This window comes from Podarcis raffonei, chromosome 9 (assembly GCF_027172205.1).
Source record: "Podarcis raffonei isolate rPodRaf1 chromosome 9, rPodRaf1.pri, whole genome shotgun sequence".
NCBI lineage: Eukaryota > Metazoa > Chordata > Lepidosauria > Squamata > Lacertidae > Podarcis > Podarcis raffonei.
This window is the reverse complement of record NC_070610.1, coordinates 20,527,656-20,547,178: the sequence shown is the minus strand read 5'-3', so window position 1 is coordinate 20,547,178 and position 19,523 is coordinate 20,527,656. Positions and strand designations below refer to the sequence as shown.

The window sequence follows — 19,523 nt, the reverse complement described above, 5'->3', positions numbered from 1 at the left end:
CTGGCCTGCAGACGGTCTGGGAATCAGTTTGTTTTTTTCATGAGTAAAATGTGTGCTTTTATTTAAAATACATATGTAGGTTATTTGTGGGGCCTGCCTGGTGTTTTTACATGAGTAGAATGTGTGCTTTTATTTAAAATGCATCTCTGGGTTATTTGTGGGGCATAGGAATTCGTTCTTCTCCTTTTTTTCAAAATGTAGTCTGCCCCCCCCCACTGTCTGAGGGACAGTGGACCGGCCCCCTGCTGAAAAAGTTTGCTGACCCCTGATCTAAAGGCACAACCTCACTCTCAGTGTTGTCTTTGTTTCAAGATCATGTGAAATGGCAATTATACAGCCAGTCTTCCACCTGCTGATCTTCCTGTTGATACCTTATATATAAATCAAGATAGTTTGTGTACAGTTGACCCCTTACATACAATAACGTGGATTCCATTTTACCTACCTTTAAAACAAAACTTGACCACAGAAATAGAATTGGGCAGCGGTGGGTAGAGGGAGGGAATGATTTATCGACAGATTGTCCTTAAGATTTATGTCCTACAATTCACCCAGAAGTTACAGGGCAGGTTACAGCAACACACAACAGGGAAAAATATAGTGGGGTAGCTCAGTTGGTAGAGCATGACCCCACGTTGTTCAAAAGATCCCTGCAGTGCAGGGGGTTGGCCTAGATGACCTTTGTGTTGCTTTCCAGCTCTATAATTCTATGATTCTAAGTTTAATGTACTGTGGCCTAGATAAGAGTGGTCAGATACTATATATGCAACAGCCCAATGTCTGTTTGTCTCAGACTAAGTACCACTGAACTCAACAGGGCTTACTTCTGAGTAGACATGTGTCAATTTGTTTTATTTAAACAATTGATATGCTGCTCAACTAAAACCATCTCTAAGCAGTGTATATATAACAAATACAACACCAAAGAGATAAGAATTGGTTAATACTCTAAAATCAGCATTCAGTGAAAAGCCTGCTAGAAGAAAATAGTCTTCATCAGGCACCAAAAGTTCAATGGGGAAAGGATCTATCAGACCTCAGCTGGAAGGAAGCTGGACCCGCAATAAATTTAAAAAGGCAAAGGACCCCATGACGGTTAAGTCCAGTCAAAGGTGACTATGGGGTTAGAGCGTGTTTGTCCACAGACAGCTTTCTGGGTCATGTGGCCAGCATGACTAAACCGCTTCTGGTGCAACGGGACACGGTGGTGGAAACCAGAGTGCACGGAAATGCTGTTTACCTTCCCGCCGCAGCGGTACCTATTTATCTACTTGCACTGGCATGCTTTCAAACTGCTACATTTGCAGGAGCTGGGACAGAGCAACAGCAGCTCACCCCATCGCAGGGATTTGAACCGCTGACCTTCTGATCGGCAAGCCCAAGAGGCTCAGTGGTTTAGACCACAGCACCACCCGCGTCCCAGACCCACAATACTGAACACACAGCTCCTGTGTGTCATACATCCAAGCCACGAGGAAGCACCAACAGTGACTCCTCCCCAAAAAATGGCACTGGCCATTCAGTTTTTGCCAATCTCATAGCAATCGTCACAACTTTGTGTGGCTAGGCATTGAATAAGCCTTAGTCTTGACTGGAGCAGAGGTTGTAGCCTCTGGCTCCCCTCTCCCCAGTTAAGGGTGTCCCATTAAAGAGATCCACAAGGAGTGGCTTCTGTCCAATGCCCAGGCAGGGGCTAGGGCATAGCACTCTTCCAACAGGGACCCATCAGGGTGGTACCCCTATTTGATATAGGTCATAGTCCCCCTCCCCTAATATGTAGTTTACCCTTAGATGCACTCCCAGGAGTCGGGCTGGAGTGGAACAATTGGCTTCACCCAATGCCTATGCCAAGCCACTCACATCTGTAACCAATAAAGTTGTGGCCTATTTGAACCCCAAAACTGTATGCTGCTATCTTACCTGTTTCTTCACCACCTAGGGAACTGCGGGGTCATGGGGCTTTGATACACAACCAGCTGTGAAATGAATGATACTGACTGCTCGCTGCATTTTACTAGCTTCTACTAGCTGGTTCTTTGGTTGCTGAATTTTAAGTTTATCAGGTTTTGTTTCCAAAAAACGTGTGTACACACACACATCCATTGAAAGCTTTCTGAAGCTTGATGTTGATTGCAAGACTGGAGCAGTCAAGTGATGGAATCAGAACAGAAAAGGTTAAGGAATGCTTAATGCAAGCATATTTCAAAACCTCAAGACTTGTAGTGAAATTCACCTTACAGCGTTAGAGCAGCTAGCAGGAAAGGGATTGGCACCACTATTAGCAATTATTTTTGAGAACTCAGGGATGACAGGTAAGGTCTCTGAGGGCTGCAGCAGGTCAAACTCCATGCCTATTTTTAATAAGAAAGAAAGGGGCGAAAAACAAGGATCCGGGGATTACATTCAAGTAAGTTTAATTTAACACCTGGCAAATTTTGAGAGTAACTAATAGAGCAGTCAATCAGTAAGCAATGCACCTAGAGGAAAACAAGATGAACAACAGTAAGACAATGTGACTGGGCTCTGTTGAAGAATGACTGCTGTAATGAATCCGGAAAAGATTCCCTGTGTTTCCAATCAAGTATTTGGGTATGGGTGAGACTCTGGCTTTGTATAATACCACAAAGATTTTAAATTAAAGATTATTTTGTGCTCGTACCTTTCAGGAAGTAGCTTCATCCAAGGGCACATTGATCTGGCCCACAGAGGCAAATCGTTACACAGAGATCTGTGGCATTTGCTCTGTTCTTTCTAAGTTTTGCAGCCAATCTAATTTTCATTCCAAATTGCTCAAGATCAAGGTAGTCCATGGGAGATAATCAGAGAGTGGGTGGAAAGAGCGAGGATAAAGGGAGGGATAGGCAGAGAGCAGGGAAAAGCGAAGGGGTGCATATGATTGATGGTGATGGTAGCTGACTAATCATATTAAATAAAGAGCTTATCATATTCACAAAATTCTAAAGTAATAATAATTTGATATCGTGAAAATCCACAGAAACGCACTTTCCAGCAAACTTGGGGGCAGTTTTCTGCCCAGCCGGGTTGTAGTAAATGTCTCCATCATTCCTAGAAACTGCGAAGGGGTGTCCTTACGCTAGGAAGCTGGCAGGGTGGTTTGGGAGTGGAGGATCTCTGGACCAAACCACCAACACTTCGAATTGTGCCCAAATGGCAACCATTGCCAGGATGGCAGGATAGTTGTAACATGGTTCCATGAGTGTGCACCAGTTGGCATCCTTCTTATTGCATTATGGATCCTCTGCAAGCTTCCAAAGGCGCCTCAAAAGAAGCCACATGTAGAGGGTATTGCATTGCTTCAATTTCAATGTACCATATTTTTTCGTCTATAAGACGCCCCTATATGGGGGGACTGAAAGTTCAGAAAATGGGGGGAGATGGCAAAAAGTTGTTGAGTTTTGGGGGGTGGGGATTGCCCAGAGTTCTTGAGCTTTTTGGGGGGGATTACCCGAGGGGGGGGGATGCCAAAAATTGCTCACCCACATGCGTCACAAAATCCATCTCCTGTCTGCCCCCTTGCTGGCAGAAGCTGCCAATCGCCCACACAATTGCCGCAACGTCAGCCAATCAACACCACCCTTTGACGCAGCAGCCAATAGCACGCACTATAGCCGCTGACAGCCGTGGAAGAAACCAGTCAAATGTCCACCCTATGCACTACCCATATATAAGACGACCCCCACTTTTTAGCATGATTTTTAAGGGGAAAAACCTAGTCTTATACACGGAAAAGTATGGTAACTAAGGCCTATGTTAATTTATTCATATCTGACATTCTGGGCCTAGCTAATAACCGTCCCCTCTCTCTTACAATTACAGAAGCTTATATCTATGTATGTATCTATATCGTGTATTTATCTATCATCTAACTATCTATCTATTTAGCATCTATCTATCTATCATCTATCTATCTATCTATCATCTATCTATCTATCTATCTATCTATCTATCTATCTATCTATCTATCATCTATCTATCATCTATCTATCTATCACTGTCCACCTCTCCAAACTTATATAAACCTAAGTGTATGGACCTTTGTTGCTGATCTTATAATTCTTTTTCCTCATCACTTTCTTTCCTTTCTAAAGGCATGCAAATAAACTTTTTATCTCCCCCAAAATGGTGAATAAAACATCAGTTACAAACCTAGCATAACTAGATTATTTTACTGAGTGTGTTCTTAATCTATTAATCTGAAGCAATTTCACTGAAGCAAGCTTTGCTTCTGTGGTGCTGTTGCTGAGCCAGCAGCGGAATGAGACTAACATCTATTGAAGCCTAGGAGAAAAATCTAATTGCACTGAATGAGAGTCAGATCAAGATCAAGAATGTATACAGGAAATGCAGCACATATGCTGTGTATTTGGAATTTAATAAGGTGTCTGCAGTGTACATTTAAAGCAATATCATGCCACTTTAAATAGTCAATTTCCAATGTGGTATAGCAATCAATCCATCTTCCTAGGTAATTCTGGGAATCCTATTTCTCTGAGGGGAATAAGGGTCTCCCAACATCTCTCAGCCCCCTTAACAAACTACAGTTCCCAGGATTTTGGGGGGAGGGGCGCATGACATTGATACTGCTTTATATGTGTATATATAAAGAGAGAGAGCAGATGGGGCCAAAGTACAAGTGGAATCCAGTTGAGTCATTCAGAAATCTTGTTTGAATTGCCCATTCCGCAGTCATGCCCCTGTTATTATAAGTGCCACGTTCCAAATTCATTTTAGTATGTATCTACATTATAAATGCTAGAAAGGAGAACCAGACATTCAAGGACAGATTGGGTTGCATCAATCATAAGGTCATTTTAATGGATTGCAGATGGCGATATGAATCCGAGATACATTTTTCCTCTGTTTCCTGTTTATTCTTTGTTAAAAGTGATGGTTCAGTACAGATAATAAATAGTCTCCTTACCCCCATCCTGAGCTGAAACTGGTAGGGCAGAGGCATTATATTTATCCCACTAGTTTTCAGTTTTCATGTTTTGGGGTACCTTGCGAAACTCTGTTCTAGTGAGCATTTGAGGGATTGCCACCATTTAGTGCTACTGACTAAACTTGAGTCAGTGGAGTGTTGCAGCAACAAAAAAAAGGCTAAGGCAATTCTGTGTATTGTCAACAGATGTATAGTATCCAGACTGTGAGAAGTAATGGTACCGTTCTTTCTGCTTTTGACAGACATCACCTATAGTTATCTGACCTGTTCTGAGCACCACACACCATGTGGGAGGGCAAAAGATGTTCATGGGCCTACAGATTGTTCTGTGAGGAAGGCTGAAGGAGTTTGGTATGTGTAGCCTGTGGGGAAGATTATGGAAAGTGCTATGAAAGAGAGCCTTCTTAACAGGTGTTGTTCCAGAGGGTAGAACCTGAATTCAGTAGGTTCAAATGAAAACAAAAGGGATTCAGACTAAACACTAGGAAGACATGCCTGCCAATGTGAGCTGTTTGCCAGTGGTACACATTGCCAAGAAGAATGGTAGAATGTCCTTTCTTAGGGTTTTTAAGCAGTTTTTAAGCTGTCTATCAAGGATGCTGCAGTAGATGGGTTTCCTGCATTGGCAGTGGGTGGACTAGATATCTTTTGAGGTTCTTGTTTTCACCTGTAAGTGATGTGCCCATTGATGAATCAGGTATGAATCAGGCCTTAAGGTATGACGTTAACATATGAGAGAGTGCTGGAGGTGAAATAGTTAAACAGGTAGCCCAGTCAGGACCCAGGGGGTGGAGTCAATGGGACTATAAAACCAGCTCTGGGAGGGGCAAAAGGGGGAGTTCATTGGGAGTTGGGTGGTTGCTTGGAGTGGGAGTGAATTGGGCTAGAGTTGTGGGTAGGTTCAGTTAGTGTAACAAAATAGGCTGAGTCAGGAACAGTTAGGGGCTAGGCAGACAAGTAAATATCGGAGAGGTGGTTTAGTGAGTGACAGCAGGTAGCGAAAGTTATAGGACTGGATAGGCACCCCATGAATGTAATTGACTGATACTGTATATGAAACCACACGCTTGTTAAACTGCAATAAATAAACAGAAGTTTATGTTTTAATTTAACCCTGACTGGACTAAGTATTGTCCCAGGTAGGGCCTGGGTGGTGGCAGTGAGAAATAAAGTGGTGGCACAAGGATCAATAGACAGTGAAACGTCCGGGGACCCTGTGTGATCGCCACAGAAGGTTTTGTACAGTTTTGTACATATTTTGCATTCTTGTTGCAGATAGGATTTTGGTGTTTTTTTACATACACAGTCATAGCTTTGATGGGAATTTTTTGGATGGGGCTAGTTTGGGGCCTGGTACTCACAAGACCATGATTTATAAATAGCTGAATAGTGTGACATAAATCTTAGAACTTCAGCTGAGAATAAAGTGTAGCTATTCTAAGAAGCTCGTGCTCATGCTCTGGTCCATGGGGTCGCGAAGAGTCGGACACGACTAAACAACAACAACATTCTAAGAAGCAGTCTTTGTTTCCCCTTGTGATCAAAAGCTAATTCCAAATACATCTGAATCCCTTAGTGCCTATACATTTATATTCAATCATAGGGGCTTAACATGATTTTGATTCAATATTCTAGGGTGCCCCCAATCTACAGTACATCTTAAACTGAAGGCCCTTAGCAGTAGCTTACGTAGATGTTTCTAATGTGCCAGTGAAATTACTTAAAATTCCACACACTTATATTCAGTTAACGTAGCGTGTCTCATGCTTTCATATTTCAAAAAATGGCAAAGCCCACTGGTGGCCAATCATACTTGAAGCTTCATCAATATTAACCCCCAATCCTGCATCTTTGAAGATATATTTGACATTATAATTTTAAAGATTGAGCTTAGGTTCTGCCAAGGATTACCTCATTATTAAAACACGTGCTATCACTGTGATTCCTCCCGATCCTTAGAATCAATACATTTCAAAAGACTTTTTTTTCTAATATCATTGGAATTATTCCTTATTTCATACACAATTAAGCAAACAAACAAAAAGCAATCCAAAAGATTATTTAATTAGTGTGTAATTTGCTTTGGCATATGCAAATCTCATTTGTTTTGGCATTATCAAATCTCAGTAATTTACTTACAGCTACCTCCTTTGGTGAGGAAAGCTCATCCGCTTGAACAGCTTTCTATGCTGGAGCTGCAAATAAATATAGAATTGTAGTAAGTATCCCAGTGGTGGATGGGTAATGCTTGCATCTACCCAGTAACTTAAATCCAAAGAGGCAGCACATTCTTTACATTTACTGAAAACCAGCAAATCCAGATTCTGATGCTCCTCTTAGCTGCAAGTCCCCCTTCTGTCCCCCAAGAATCAGGTTCTCTCAAGCTGGAATTGTTGAAGGCAAAGTTAGTTTCTCACAGAGAATACAGATGGTGGCCCAGTTAGGTAATTCTAGATTCTGGACTTAATAATGGTTCTTTAGATGGTGGCATGTATTTCTTCACTTCAAAATGTGCAATGCCAGCCCTTCTCCATTTGGCTATCTGGTTCATTCTGCTGAATGACTTCCAGCCCCAAAGTCTTGCCCTCATAACACCACTGGATGCAGAAGCAGAATCACTTTCTTGCCCATACCAATGAGCAAGCCTGACCAGGGAATATCACATGACCCACTCTTAAAGGGCTGGTGTTCATGCCATTCCTTCCATTGCAGAATGGAATGATTGTACACAGGATAAAATCTTTCCTGGCATTGCCTGCTTCAGACTGCAGTCTGGAGATACATTTGAAGAAGCAGAAGCAGAAGCAGAAGCAGAAGCAGAAGCAGAAGCGGAGGAGGAGGAGGAGGAGGAGGAGGAGAAGGAGTAGTTTGGATTTAATATCCTGCTTTATCACTACCCGAAGGAGTCTCAAAGCGGCTAACAGTCTCCTTTCCCTTCCTCCCCCACGACAAACACTTTGCGAGGTGAGTGAGGCTGAGAGACTTCAAGAAGTGTGACTAGCCCAAGGTCACCCAGCAGCTGCATGTGGAGGAGTGGGGACGCGAACCCGGTTCACCAGATTACGAGACTACCGCTCTTAACCACTACACCACACTGGCTCCGTACTGCAGGTTCATAGTAAACTCCCATTTTTTTTAACCATGTGTGTTGATGGCACTTAAAGAACTATTTTCTGATGTCCTGAGTAGAGAACTGAAGGATGTTTCCACTCAACCTAGTACATGTTGCTTCTAAATCTGTACGGCAGCTCTTCGTCTTTCTAAGCCGCTCAATGTCTCTTTAGATGGCTTTGATTATTAGCGCTCCTTTCTTTTTATAGTCAAATATGTCAGTCTGGATAGGCAAGATCTCTTGTGATTCATCCCATGAATCACCAGTTTTCCATGCCTTAATGTCAGGGTCAATTTAAGTGAGACAGCGGTAGTTGGGTGGAGGTCAGCAAAACCCCCAAACTTACACATGTGGGTGCCCCATGCGATGGGCCTCATAGTTAAAATAGTGCCAGAATTCAATGGTTCCGATGACGTGCTAGTCCTATGAGGGTTGCAGCACTGCTTGTATCTAGGTTATTAATATTGTGCATATGGAAGCAATTTGGATGAATAAAAAACTGACTCTTCTTTGAAATAAAAATTCTCCAGTTCAAAATGATGGTTCAAAAGCTTTACTTACAGAATTCAAACTCCAATCAACTTAAAACAAATAAGGTTACATTCCGTTAGATACATAATTTCTAATACTGATCCCAATATAGGTATTATGCATACCCTAAGCTAAAAATCAAAGCTGTCTCTCCTCCATGCCAGCCTCCATTAGCTTGAAGGTGTTTTCCTGGAGAGAGATTGTGGATCGAGGGCCCGACCCCCGCTATGTGAAATAAACACACAAGGACACGTGATATAAGGTTAATGGGCAAGAAAAGGCCACAACTTTATTGATTACAGCAGTGAAAAGGTATTGGCTTAGGCATTGGATGACTATAGGAGGTGGGTTTATTCAACAGTAGGTGGAGCCTGTTGATGCTAATCCAACTATAGGCTCACCCCTGATGTCACCGAGGGTCGTGCCATGGCCTCCCGCCAAGCAGGCATCGGACGGAATACACGACCGCCAGATTCCTTTAACGGAATAACCCACGGTAGATAGCATAGGCGATGGCCACACCTAGCCCTTGACACACATGAATCCAATGCCTAACCTACCCACCAATACCACAAAAGTTGTGACGATTGCTACGAGGTAGGCGAAAAAACCAAAAAGCCTAATGCCAAATGGAAAAATTCCTACCAGGCCCCCCAGACAACCGGGGCGACCAACCTAAGGTCCATAGCAAGGCCAAAAAACCTAGACCCTGAGCTAAATGGGAGTGGAGGGTGGGTGACTCGCTGCGGGACGACGACGACTGAGGAGGAGGCGGAGCTGGAGCCGCAGCATTAAGCTGCTAAACACGCCCCCCGGAGACACCTGGTTGGCTGCCTCCGGTGGGCGTGGGCACCGGCCAGGTGAGGAGGGGTGGGGGCTAAGGCCCCCGGCCAGGGGCGGAGCTCGGGCTCCCGCCCACAACCACTCCCCTCTCTTCCAGGGAGGAGAGTCTTTAGCATGTTCATTCTGTTCAGCAGCTTGAGAACAAAGAATCCCAACAACCAAAAAAGGATGACTACAGATTAGCATATGCGGAGACTTGTCCTACTTAATCATTAATTTGTTAGTCTCTCTCTTCAGCTCCATTGGAAATTTCCATGCCATGCTTCACAGCATACATACAGACAAAATGCAGAGTTATTTTCCATCTCAATGTACATTAAACAATACTTAACAGTTGGTGCCCCATCTTTCAGTCACTCACACCAATCCAACCAATTCTCCAGTGCTTTCTGGATAAATGGATGTTTTCCCACATGACATTTGTAATCAGTGGCATTCCACCCCCTCAAAGTCAGCTGTTTTCAAATATTTCCAGACAAACTTCCTTAAAACACAACATATGGCTTGGTGGCTTCATCAATTACAGATTAACCGGCTTTTCTGGCTCATATAGCAGTTCGAAAGCACGTCAAAGTGCAAGTAGATAAATAGGTACCGCTCCAGCGGGAAGGTAAACGACATTTGTGTGCGCTGCTCTGGTTCGCATGACCACTGCTGGCCACATGACCTGGAAGCTCCCTCGGCCAATAAAGCGAGATGAGCGCCGCAACCCCAGAGTCGGTCACGACTGGACCTAATGGTCAGGGGTCCCTTTACCTTTTTATAGCTGCATGAATTTATTTCCAACACTCTCGACACATTCCTTGCATATGTGCTGGTGAGCCATAGGCAGTTGCAGCTGATGATGTACACAGTGTACACTCTTAGAACTGGTCTATATGCTAACTTTACCATAAAAGACTTTCCTTGGTCCACCACTTTGCTGGTACCCACCAGTGATATGGATTGGAAAACAAGTATCTCACAGTTATCACCCAACCCATGGGTCTATTCCTGTACATCAGACCGCTGGTCCAACTAAGTTTCATCTACACTGACTGGCAGTGTAGGGATATTTTCCAGCCTGGCCTGAAGATGTGAGGAATGAGCCTGGCATCGTTTGCATTCAAAGCATGTGCTCTGTCACTGATCTATGGCTGTTCACTGATTCTTTCAGATAAGCTTTTCAACTCTCTTCAGGTAAAGGCCCCTTTTCAGCCTCACTTCCACTAAAAATAATAATAATCATGAGACTAAGTCAGTATTGTGTTCCTATTATTGCTACTGTGATGAGCCTGATTTGCTCCTATAGTCTGTTTTTTGCCACTGTTGAAAGGATGTCCACAATGCCTTAAACACATCTAGTAGTAGAGCCCAGGTTTTGAATATATAAGGTCTTTAACTGAAAGAAAGCAGACAGCAAGCCTGGGAAATATTGCTGTTTGAGACATTGGAGAGGGAATTCCAGCCATGTTTCATACCCATTATGTCACTATGGTTGATATTATAGTGGGATCATTAATAATATTTGTTGTTTGAACGTGCCATGCTCTGACTGCACTAATCATCACATTTCACCATTTGTATGTCTGTGCAATATTTCTTTAAAAAGCTACATCCATGTTTGAGAACTAGTTTGGAAAGATCTATGCGTCCTGTACAGAAACCGGCAAGTGGTTGGCTGTGGGATAAGTAACAAGTCGTTCAGACTGGCAATCCAAATAAGAAGACCTTTGTAAAACTAGGCGGAACCATGTTGACTCCTTGTGTCTCCTAATCCCCGTGAGGTTATTTCCTGCAATACCTTCTACGGCCATCATCAGTGATGGCGCTGCAGTGCCACAGAAAGCAGGCCAACAGCTTCTCTGTTCTGGCAAGGTGACTCAGTGAGGTGATGAGCCGGTATCCTACTACCAGAACACCTGGTTCAAGACCCCTGGCACTTTAAAGGCCCCATTTTATGTTCATACATGATTTCAACTCGTGTGAGGCAACTGGGAGTGCACCATGTACCTTCGCATCACCTTTACTATGCAAGCTATCACCAGCTGTTTTTGCAATACAATTCCCATCATCCCTGACCCCTGGTCTTGCTAACTAGGGAGGTTAGAAGTTGTAGTCCCAAAACAGCTGGAAACTCAAGTTCGGGAGACTCTACTCTAGAAGCTGGCTCTCAAACTTCTGTGGTCGGGAGATAACAGTACTTGAGTGGATTGTGCACAGGAATTGTGAAGGGTAGAACTCTCTCTCCTTCCCCTACTTCTTTAGAATCCCATGAGTAAACAGAATTCTCAGATATAACTGCATAGTATCTGTTTGCTGTTGGTGTTAAGAGATGATAACTATAGAAATTGTGAATTGAAAGATCTGGCATCAAATGAATATCCACAATACCATATATATTTTTTCTATTGAAGTTCTATCAAAGGACACTAAGAGAGTCACAGTATTCATGTGAGAATGTGTTGCTTTTCATCTTCTCATTAGCTCCTTGGAGATATCAATAAGAGATAATACTAGCACTGAACAACAACAACAACATCAACAACAACAGAGTGGAATCTATACAACATAAACTGATTCAATATGCAGATAATAGCCTATCACCAGTCATGGATTTCCACTTCAGAATCGAGAAGGTTGTGGACTTAACATAGAGAGCAGCGTATTATATTGGGCTATAAAATAAATTATTCTAAATGCCCTTATCCATTACTTTGCTTTCAGCCATGGTTTGCAGTCAGCAAATCTAAATGGGGAAAGAGCTAAGGAATCAATTCAAAAGAAAGCTCAGTAGCATTGTAAAACACTTGCGAAACAATTACTGTGAGGATTAGTGGTTATGTTGAGAGGTGGAGAACTGTCAGTCTTTGGCTTGATAGAGAAAATGAATGTTCTGCTGGAACTAGCTTCTAAGCATAAGATATAATGAAAAGGTTTAGGCTTAATATTACAAAACCTGAGTTTAGGGAAATGTCCTAAGCTTGCTCCAGTTTGTGGACATGAAAGGAAACTTGTACTGGTGATCAGCCTACGAGACTTTTATTTGAAGAATTGGCAGTGTTGCTTAATTGCCCCCAATTCAAGGGATCCTGATGGGCAAGATGTCTTGAACCAACCTGCTGGTCTTTACATTCCAAAGGGGACAGCACAGAATAGCTCAGTTGGTTAGAGCATGGTGCTGATGATGCCAGTGTTGCGGGTTCAATCCCCATATGGGACAGCTGCATATTCAGGTTATGCAGATTATGTACTAGATTATTCTTGTTATGATTCTGTGATTCTCTGCTGTCCCTTAGAGAAAGTGATGGGTGTGCTCCCCCCAGCTCATCTCACAATTAGCTCAGTTTTTCCAGGTTTTCTCAGAGAACTCTTGTGGGGAGGTTATCTGCCCTCCCCTCAATAATTAAGTTCATAATAGTCATGTAACCACCAATCTTCCCTTCTAGTCCTGCCTTCCCAACAATTAAGCTTGTAAAGATATGGTAGCAGCAATAAGGGTGATGCAAAGAGTTTACTGCATGGGCAGGCAAACTAAGGCCCAGGGGCCGGATCTGGCCCAATCACCTTCTAAATCTGGTTCGTGGACAGTCCAGGAATCAGCGTGAGTAGAATGTGCCCTTTTATTTTAAAGGCATCTCTGGGTAATTTGTGGGGCCTGCCTGGTGTTTTTACATGAGTAGAATATGTGCATTTATTTAAAATGCATCTCTGGGTTATTTGTGGGGCAGAGGAATTCATTCATTTTTTTCCTTCAAACTATAGTCCGGTACCCCACAAGGTCTGAGGGACAGTGGACCAGCCCCCTGCTGAAAAAGTTTGCAGACCCCTGGCTTACAGCATTGATGGACTCATTTTTAAGACCTGGATGGTCTAGCACTGGTGCTTGCTTGGCCAGGAATTTCAACAGCTTCCAGGGAGCTAGGGAAATGCAGTTTTCAGTGACTCTGTGCTCAAAATGGGCTCTCGTTCCCAGGATCCATGACAGTGGTAGATTTTTCTCCTTAAGCATTCGCTTATCAAAATTCCTTCTCCTCCCCACTCATTCCCCTGGTTATAATCTGAGGGAAAGGGGGAAGAAAGAGTGTTGGCAGAAGGAAAGACTGGTGCTGGGACAAGTGGGGATGGGACCTTTATGCTCCAGGTATTTTGTAGGAGTTCTTGGCATGGCTCAAAATGAGATTGAGGGTAACACACTCTGCATCCACTCCAGAACTCAGTACTGGTATATAAAGCTGTGAAAAGAAATTGCACCTTGTGTGCTGTGAGCCTGTCTCTCTTATTTTTCCTTATGCACCTCCTAAGTTTAACTCTTGCTGTTTGTTTTAATTCTGGTTCATTTCTTGCATTTTAGTACCTAACTGCTCATTTCTTCTGTTTCTTCTGCTAGTTTGCTAAATGTTCAAAGGAATTCAGACTTAAACCAGACATTGCATGTTGCTTGAGACTGTTCACAATAAATTTTTTTCTCCTCTGGCATGTCAACAGGTTTCTTTATTTACTGGCCTTCCCTTTTCTAACCTCCAGACCTTCTAATATTGATCATTGCCTCTCCTTTATTGCAGGCACTTTGTTGCAGGCACCCCATTTTCTCATTATGTTTAAGAACATTTTAAAGCACCAAGCTGTTCAGAAAATATTTTCAGTTAGCATTTTGTCTCAGCAAACAATGATTCAGCCTTCAAACCACTGCGCTTGCTCCCATTTCTTGCTTTTTTGGTCTTTATTAAATTAGCTGCTTGAAATAGTCGATGGATGCACCAAACAAGATTAGTATCTGTAATTTACCCAGATCTTTCCCTAGAACTTTCAGTTATCCACATCAGAGGTTATTAGGACCCTGAGAATGTTAAAGGACTTAGAAATTTGTAATATGAATGTTCAACATGGTGCAAGCACCAAAACATATTTGTGGGTGGATTCCAGTAGCATGCAGAGTACTGTATATCATACATTTTCATTGACTTGACTATGTTCTCACTGATCCAGAATGAAATATGTTATTGTCTTATACCCCGCCCCTCTGGCTGGGTTTCCCCAGTCACTCTGGGCGGCTCCCAACAGAATATAATAATAAAAAGCAATAAAACATCAAACATTAAAAACTTCCCTAAACAGAGCTGCCTTCAGATGTCTTCTAAAAGTCAGATAGTTGTTTATTTCATCGACATCTAATGGGAAGGGCGTTCCACAGGGCGGGCGCCACTTTCAAGAAGGCCCTCTGCCTGGTTCCATGTAACTTCACTTCTCACAGGGAGGGAAACTGCCAGTCCGGGTAGAATGATGGGGGTGGAGACACTCCTTCAGGTATAAAGGCCGAGGCCGTTTAGGGCTTTAAAGGTCAGCACCAACACTTTGAATTCTGCTTGGAAACATACTGACACATACGGACCACAAACATGCATGCAAGTTTTGTGAAGGTGTTTATCTGCCCATGTGGGAGGCTCTGCTGCCTTGAAGGCTGCCACTGCAGCTGTGTTGTGTGAAGAGGTGGATGAAGGGGGGTGACAAAATGCCGGGCAGCACTCACTGCAGGACCTGTAGTGCGCCCGAGCCATGCGTCTCTCCTGGGAGAGACGCAGTGGCTCGGGCGCGCAGGCTCTGCGCTGCCCAAACAGTCCGCCTGCTGCCACCCCACCCCCAGCTGTAGGGCGGCTGAGTGGGAGGAGGCAGGCAGACTCTGGAGGCCCCATGATACGCCCCGCCCCTATGGGTGGCTCGCCCTGCCCTTGCCCCACCCCTATGAGCGGCTCACCCCGCCCCAGGCACCCGAGTGGCTTCCTCCGCCACTGGTTGTGAGTCAAGCTCTACCACTGGGGATGTTTCCACTGATGGTAGCCAGCACACGGCTTTGAAACAGGGTGTTGCAAGGGCAAAGCAGAGTCGTGTCAGTGTGCCCGATCCTAAGCTGCACTAGCCTGTAGCTGACACAGTCTCCGCCTTCCATTACATCTGGTGTGAGTTGGCAAAATTTCAGGTGGCAGAGTGGCTGACCTGTTGCTCTACTCCCAGCTGGATGAGTGTACTCTTAAGTCTATTATGCTGGCGCCCCCATCATGCTTAATCGGGTCCTCCCTTAAAGAGGGCATGTGTTGCGGTGAGACCTGGCAACGAAACCCTGTGTTGTGGGTGGGTACATTTGGATAGCCACAACACCCAGTTGGTAGGTCCCTTGATGCAGGGCTTAATCAGATCAATGGGACGCAAGCTAAACGGATCAAGGGACCTATATATACCTATACACCTGACCCAAAGCTTCCTCTTTCGGTGCGTGGACACCCGCCCACCTCTCCCTGTATTTAGAGCTTGCACGCTTGACCTTGCTATGCCGCCGTCTGTTGTCTGTCTTGGGACAGGCGCATGGCAGGAATTTCCCCCACTTGGCTGATTGGCTGGTGCCATTTGGGTTTCGCCTGCCATGTAGCAAATCGTCACAACTTGTAATTGTGGATAGGTTGTGAATAGGTTCTGGATAGGCTCTAGTTCAGGTGATAGGGATGGGAGAAGGCTCTCGCCATTCCTATGTGAAGGGTATTCCGTTAAAGGAATCCAGGGACTCATTGGTTTGGTCAACCCTGTGAGGGGGTTGTGCCCGTGCCTGAGTCCAGGTGGACATCTGGGTGGTGGACATAGCCTGTTCCCGGCTTTCCGCCTATCTGGGTGTTCACCCTGGACTGACCTATGCTGGTGCCCTGGGTCAGCGCTACCTGCAATGGTGCAGGGAGCTAGTCAAACTAGAGCCTATGCAACCACTCACTTGCTGTAATCAATAAAGTTGTAGCCTAAATTCTGCCAAAAACCAAACCAAAATTTTGAGTCTTGTCTGAATTTATTTAAGGGGAAGGTTTAAAGGTCTGAACATGCAAAATAGTCACAAAGTGAAGTGTCTGCTTTCAGTGGGTCTACTCTAAGCATGATTAATTTGACTTCAACCTACTGAGAATAAACAAACTAGCTATTTTGCTTTGGTCATCTAAAAGTCATAATAATAATAATAATAATAATAATAATAATAATAATTATTATTATTATTATTATTATTATTATTTATACCCCATCCATCTGGCTGAGTCTCCCCAGCCACTCTGGGTGGCTCCCAACAGAATATTAAAAACATGATAAAGACATCCAGGTCCTAAGTAAATATCATGCCCATTTATCTATCTGAGAATTCTGGATATAACCCAGGTCTTTTTCAAATTGTTCATATTTGGGGTTAATTCTCAAAAGCACCATTAAAAGAAAACATTTTATTTTTTACCACAGGAAATTCATAAGCTTTCTGTAAAACATTCACACCATAATAAAGATCTGTCTGTTAACACAAAACTTAACAAGAACTGTATTATTTAAATTGTACAGTATTTGTATGTTACTAACAATTAAAGTCTACGACAATCACACTACTAAACTGTATAAAACCAAAAGGTGGCAATGTTCTGGGAGGCCTGTAAAAGGGTTATCTTGATCATCAAGATAACCCCAGGATTAATTGGTAGTTGCTGAAAGAATGAGCTCATATATGTTTATTCACTTGCTTTGATATATGCTAATTGGCTTGCTCTGATGCTACACTTATCTGTGGGCTTGGTGTGCTTGGTTACTGACCTAGAGAGGGAAGCTATCTGTAAGACTTGGAGTCTTGCCACATATGCCTTCGTTGGCAGGTGGTTCTGGCCCATTGGACGTATGCTGATTTTTGTATAATGCATGAAAGCTTTCTTGGGTGCAGATAAGTTATGATGAACACTTGCTCTGGTTATCTCCTGCTTGAACTGCTGCAATGCACTCTACTTGGGGCTACCTTTGAAGGTGACCCAGAAACTACAACTAATCCAGAATGTGGAAGCTAGACTGGTGACTGGGAGGGGCCGCCGAGACCATATAACACCGGTTCTGAAAGACCTACATGGGCTCCCAGTACGTTTCCGAGCACAATTCAAAGTGTTGGTGCTGACCTTTAAAGCCCTAAACGGCCTCTGCCCAGTATACCTGAAGGAGCATCTCCACCCCCATCGTTCAGCCAGGACAACACTGAGGTCCAGTGTTTAGGGTAGTTTTTAATGACTAATGTTTTAATGTATTTTAACTCTTTTGTTGGAAGCCGCCCAGAGTGGCTGGGGAAACCCAGCCAGATGGGCAGGGTATAAATAATAAATTATGATTATCCTGACCCCTTCGGCAGCAAGACTCAAGGGGTATAAGCCATCTTCACACAGGGATGTGCACACTAAAGAAATTCCATACAGTGAATTGTGGCAAATGTGGATTCTCAAGCAAATTTGATGGAGGGCTGCAGCCATTCCTTGCTCTCTTACTAAAATGCCTCTGATACATAAGCATATATCAAAACATGCATTCCTTTTCATTGACATTAGAGTCAGGCTTAGTAGTCTCAATTAGTCTTTAGCTTCATGTGACACTCTAAACTGAAGTCCAGAGCGACTGCAAATGCAATTCATATGCATACAAGTAGGCCTCCCCAATCCTTAAAAATCCTTCTAATGTAAAGGCCATGTCTGAAACTTGTCCCACGTCAAATATTTTTTTAAGGGAATCCCACCTATGTATGTTGATGTGACACACAACAAAAATTGTTTGTGATTAGAGCAACAAAGTCAACAAGTATAAAGGGCACTCAAACAATAGTCAACTACCTAGTCTTGCCTAGTTCCAAAGTAATCAGGAGAAGTGTGTCTGGGGGGGGGGGGAATGAATTTTTTGCAGATTTCCCCTTTAACGGGCTTCGGGGATACATTAGTTAGGCATTTAATTTGCATATATGCTTCCAAAAATATCTGCAGGGTGTGATTAAAAGAATTGTGCCATTCATTGAGACATTAATTGGGGATCAAAATACCCACCTTACATCCCAGCCCATTTTGACAGTTCTGGAACCCCCCTGCCAAGAAAACTAGGTGGCCATCCCCAGCTACCTTACTGAAATGGTGAAAGTTGCAGTGTTGGGAGTGAAATGCTTGAGCTCATTGTGTAAGTGGTGGCCTCTGCCTCAAAGCATTGTTTTCTCTCCTTAGGTGCTGACGCTGTAGAAGCCCAGTGTAAGAGATTTGAAGTGAGCTCCAGTGAAGATGGAAGGGTGCTCTTTTCTGCTGACGAAGAAGAGATCGTCATTGGAGCAGACAGACTGAAAGTCACAGGTAGGGAAGAATAGCGGCCTCCTTTTTTTATTTATTTAAAAGTGCTAATGGTATTGATGGTGATACGTCCATAAGGTTTTCAAAGCGTACCACAGTTTATTTTAAATGAGGAAGAAGACTCGCTCTCCATCATTTATGCACATTTTTCTAATGCATGTTCATGCACTCGACCAACAGATATACTGGTACCACACATTGTTCTGAATTAAGGGTGTGGAAATAGACCCTGAAACCAAATATGGCGGTGTGGAATGCTCCTGCTCATCATTCCAGAAATCCTAGTCCATTCCGCTCCCTACCCCAGCTTTTTGTTCTCCCCTCCCCGGCTGCTCAACGGTCTGCATTCTGTGTGCACTGAGCATGCTCAGTCTTTATTGGACTGTTTTTTTGGGGAGGGCTCTCTAAGGGTTTTCACTAAATATTTTTTGCCCTTGTACAAAATTTGTGGTTCCCCAAAACTACTACTACTACTACTACTACTACTAATAATAATAATAATAATAGTAATTGTACCCCTCCCATATGGCCACTCCAAACAGCTTCCAACAAATATAAAACTACAATAAAACATCAAACATTAAAAACTTCCCTGTATAGGGATACCTCTGTCTCATGTGTGGATAATTTTGGCTACCCAAGGACCAGCACTCAAGAAATATCCTTATCTTAGGCAAGGGAAAGGAAAGCCTAAGGTAGATAGGAAGGGGGTTGTGACCAGACAAAGGGCTGAAGGATGAGTAAACTGGGAGTGGGTAGACTTGGTGGGTACTGCATAAATGAAAAAGGGAGGAGCGAAGAAAGGAGTCAGGAATGTTTGAGGAGGAAGAATCTCGGTGAAACCAAGAAACAGGAGTGAGAGGCGCTGCTTCGTGCTAGGCAGTGGCATGGTGGGCACCAAAGTACCAAAATGGTGGCCAGCTGGGCCCCAAAACAGAGC

General features: G+C 43.6%; 1 protein-coding gene across 1 annotated transcript in view; it reads left to right on the top strand.

Annotated features, from left to right (window-relative positions):
* The window catches only part of SGCZ (sarcoglycan zeta), a 551,579-nt gene that overhangs the window by 488,146 nt on the left and 43,910 nt on the right, over positions 1–19,523 (top strand). The window contains exon 5 of the mRNA XM_053402397.1: positions 18,464–18,586. Within this exon, the coding sequence (XP_053258372.1) occupies positions 18,464–18,586 (123 nt within the window). The remainder of the gene's footprint in view (positions 1–18,463; positions 18,587–19,523) is intronic.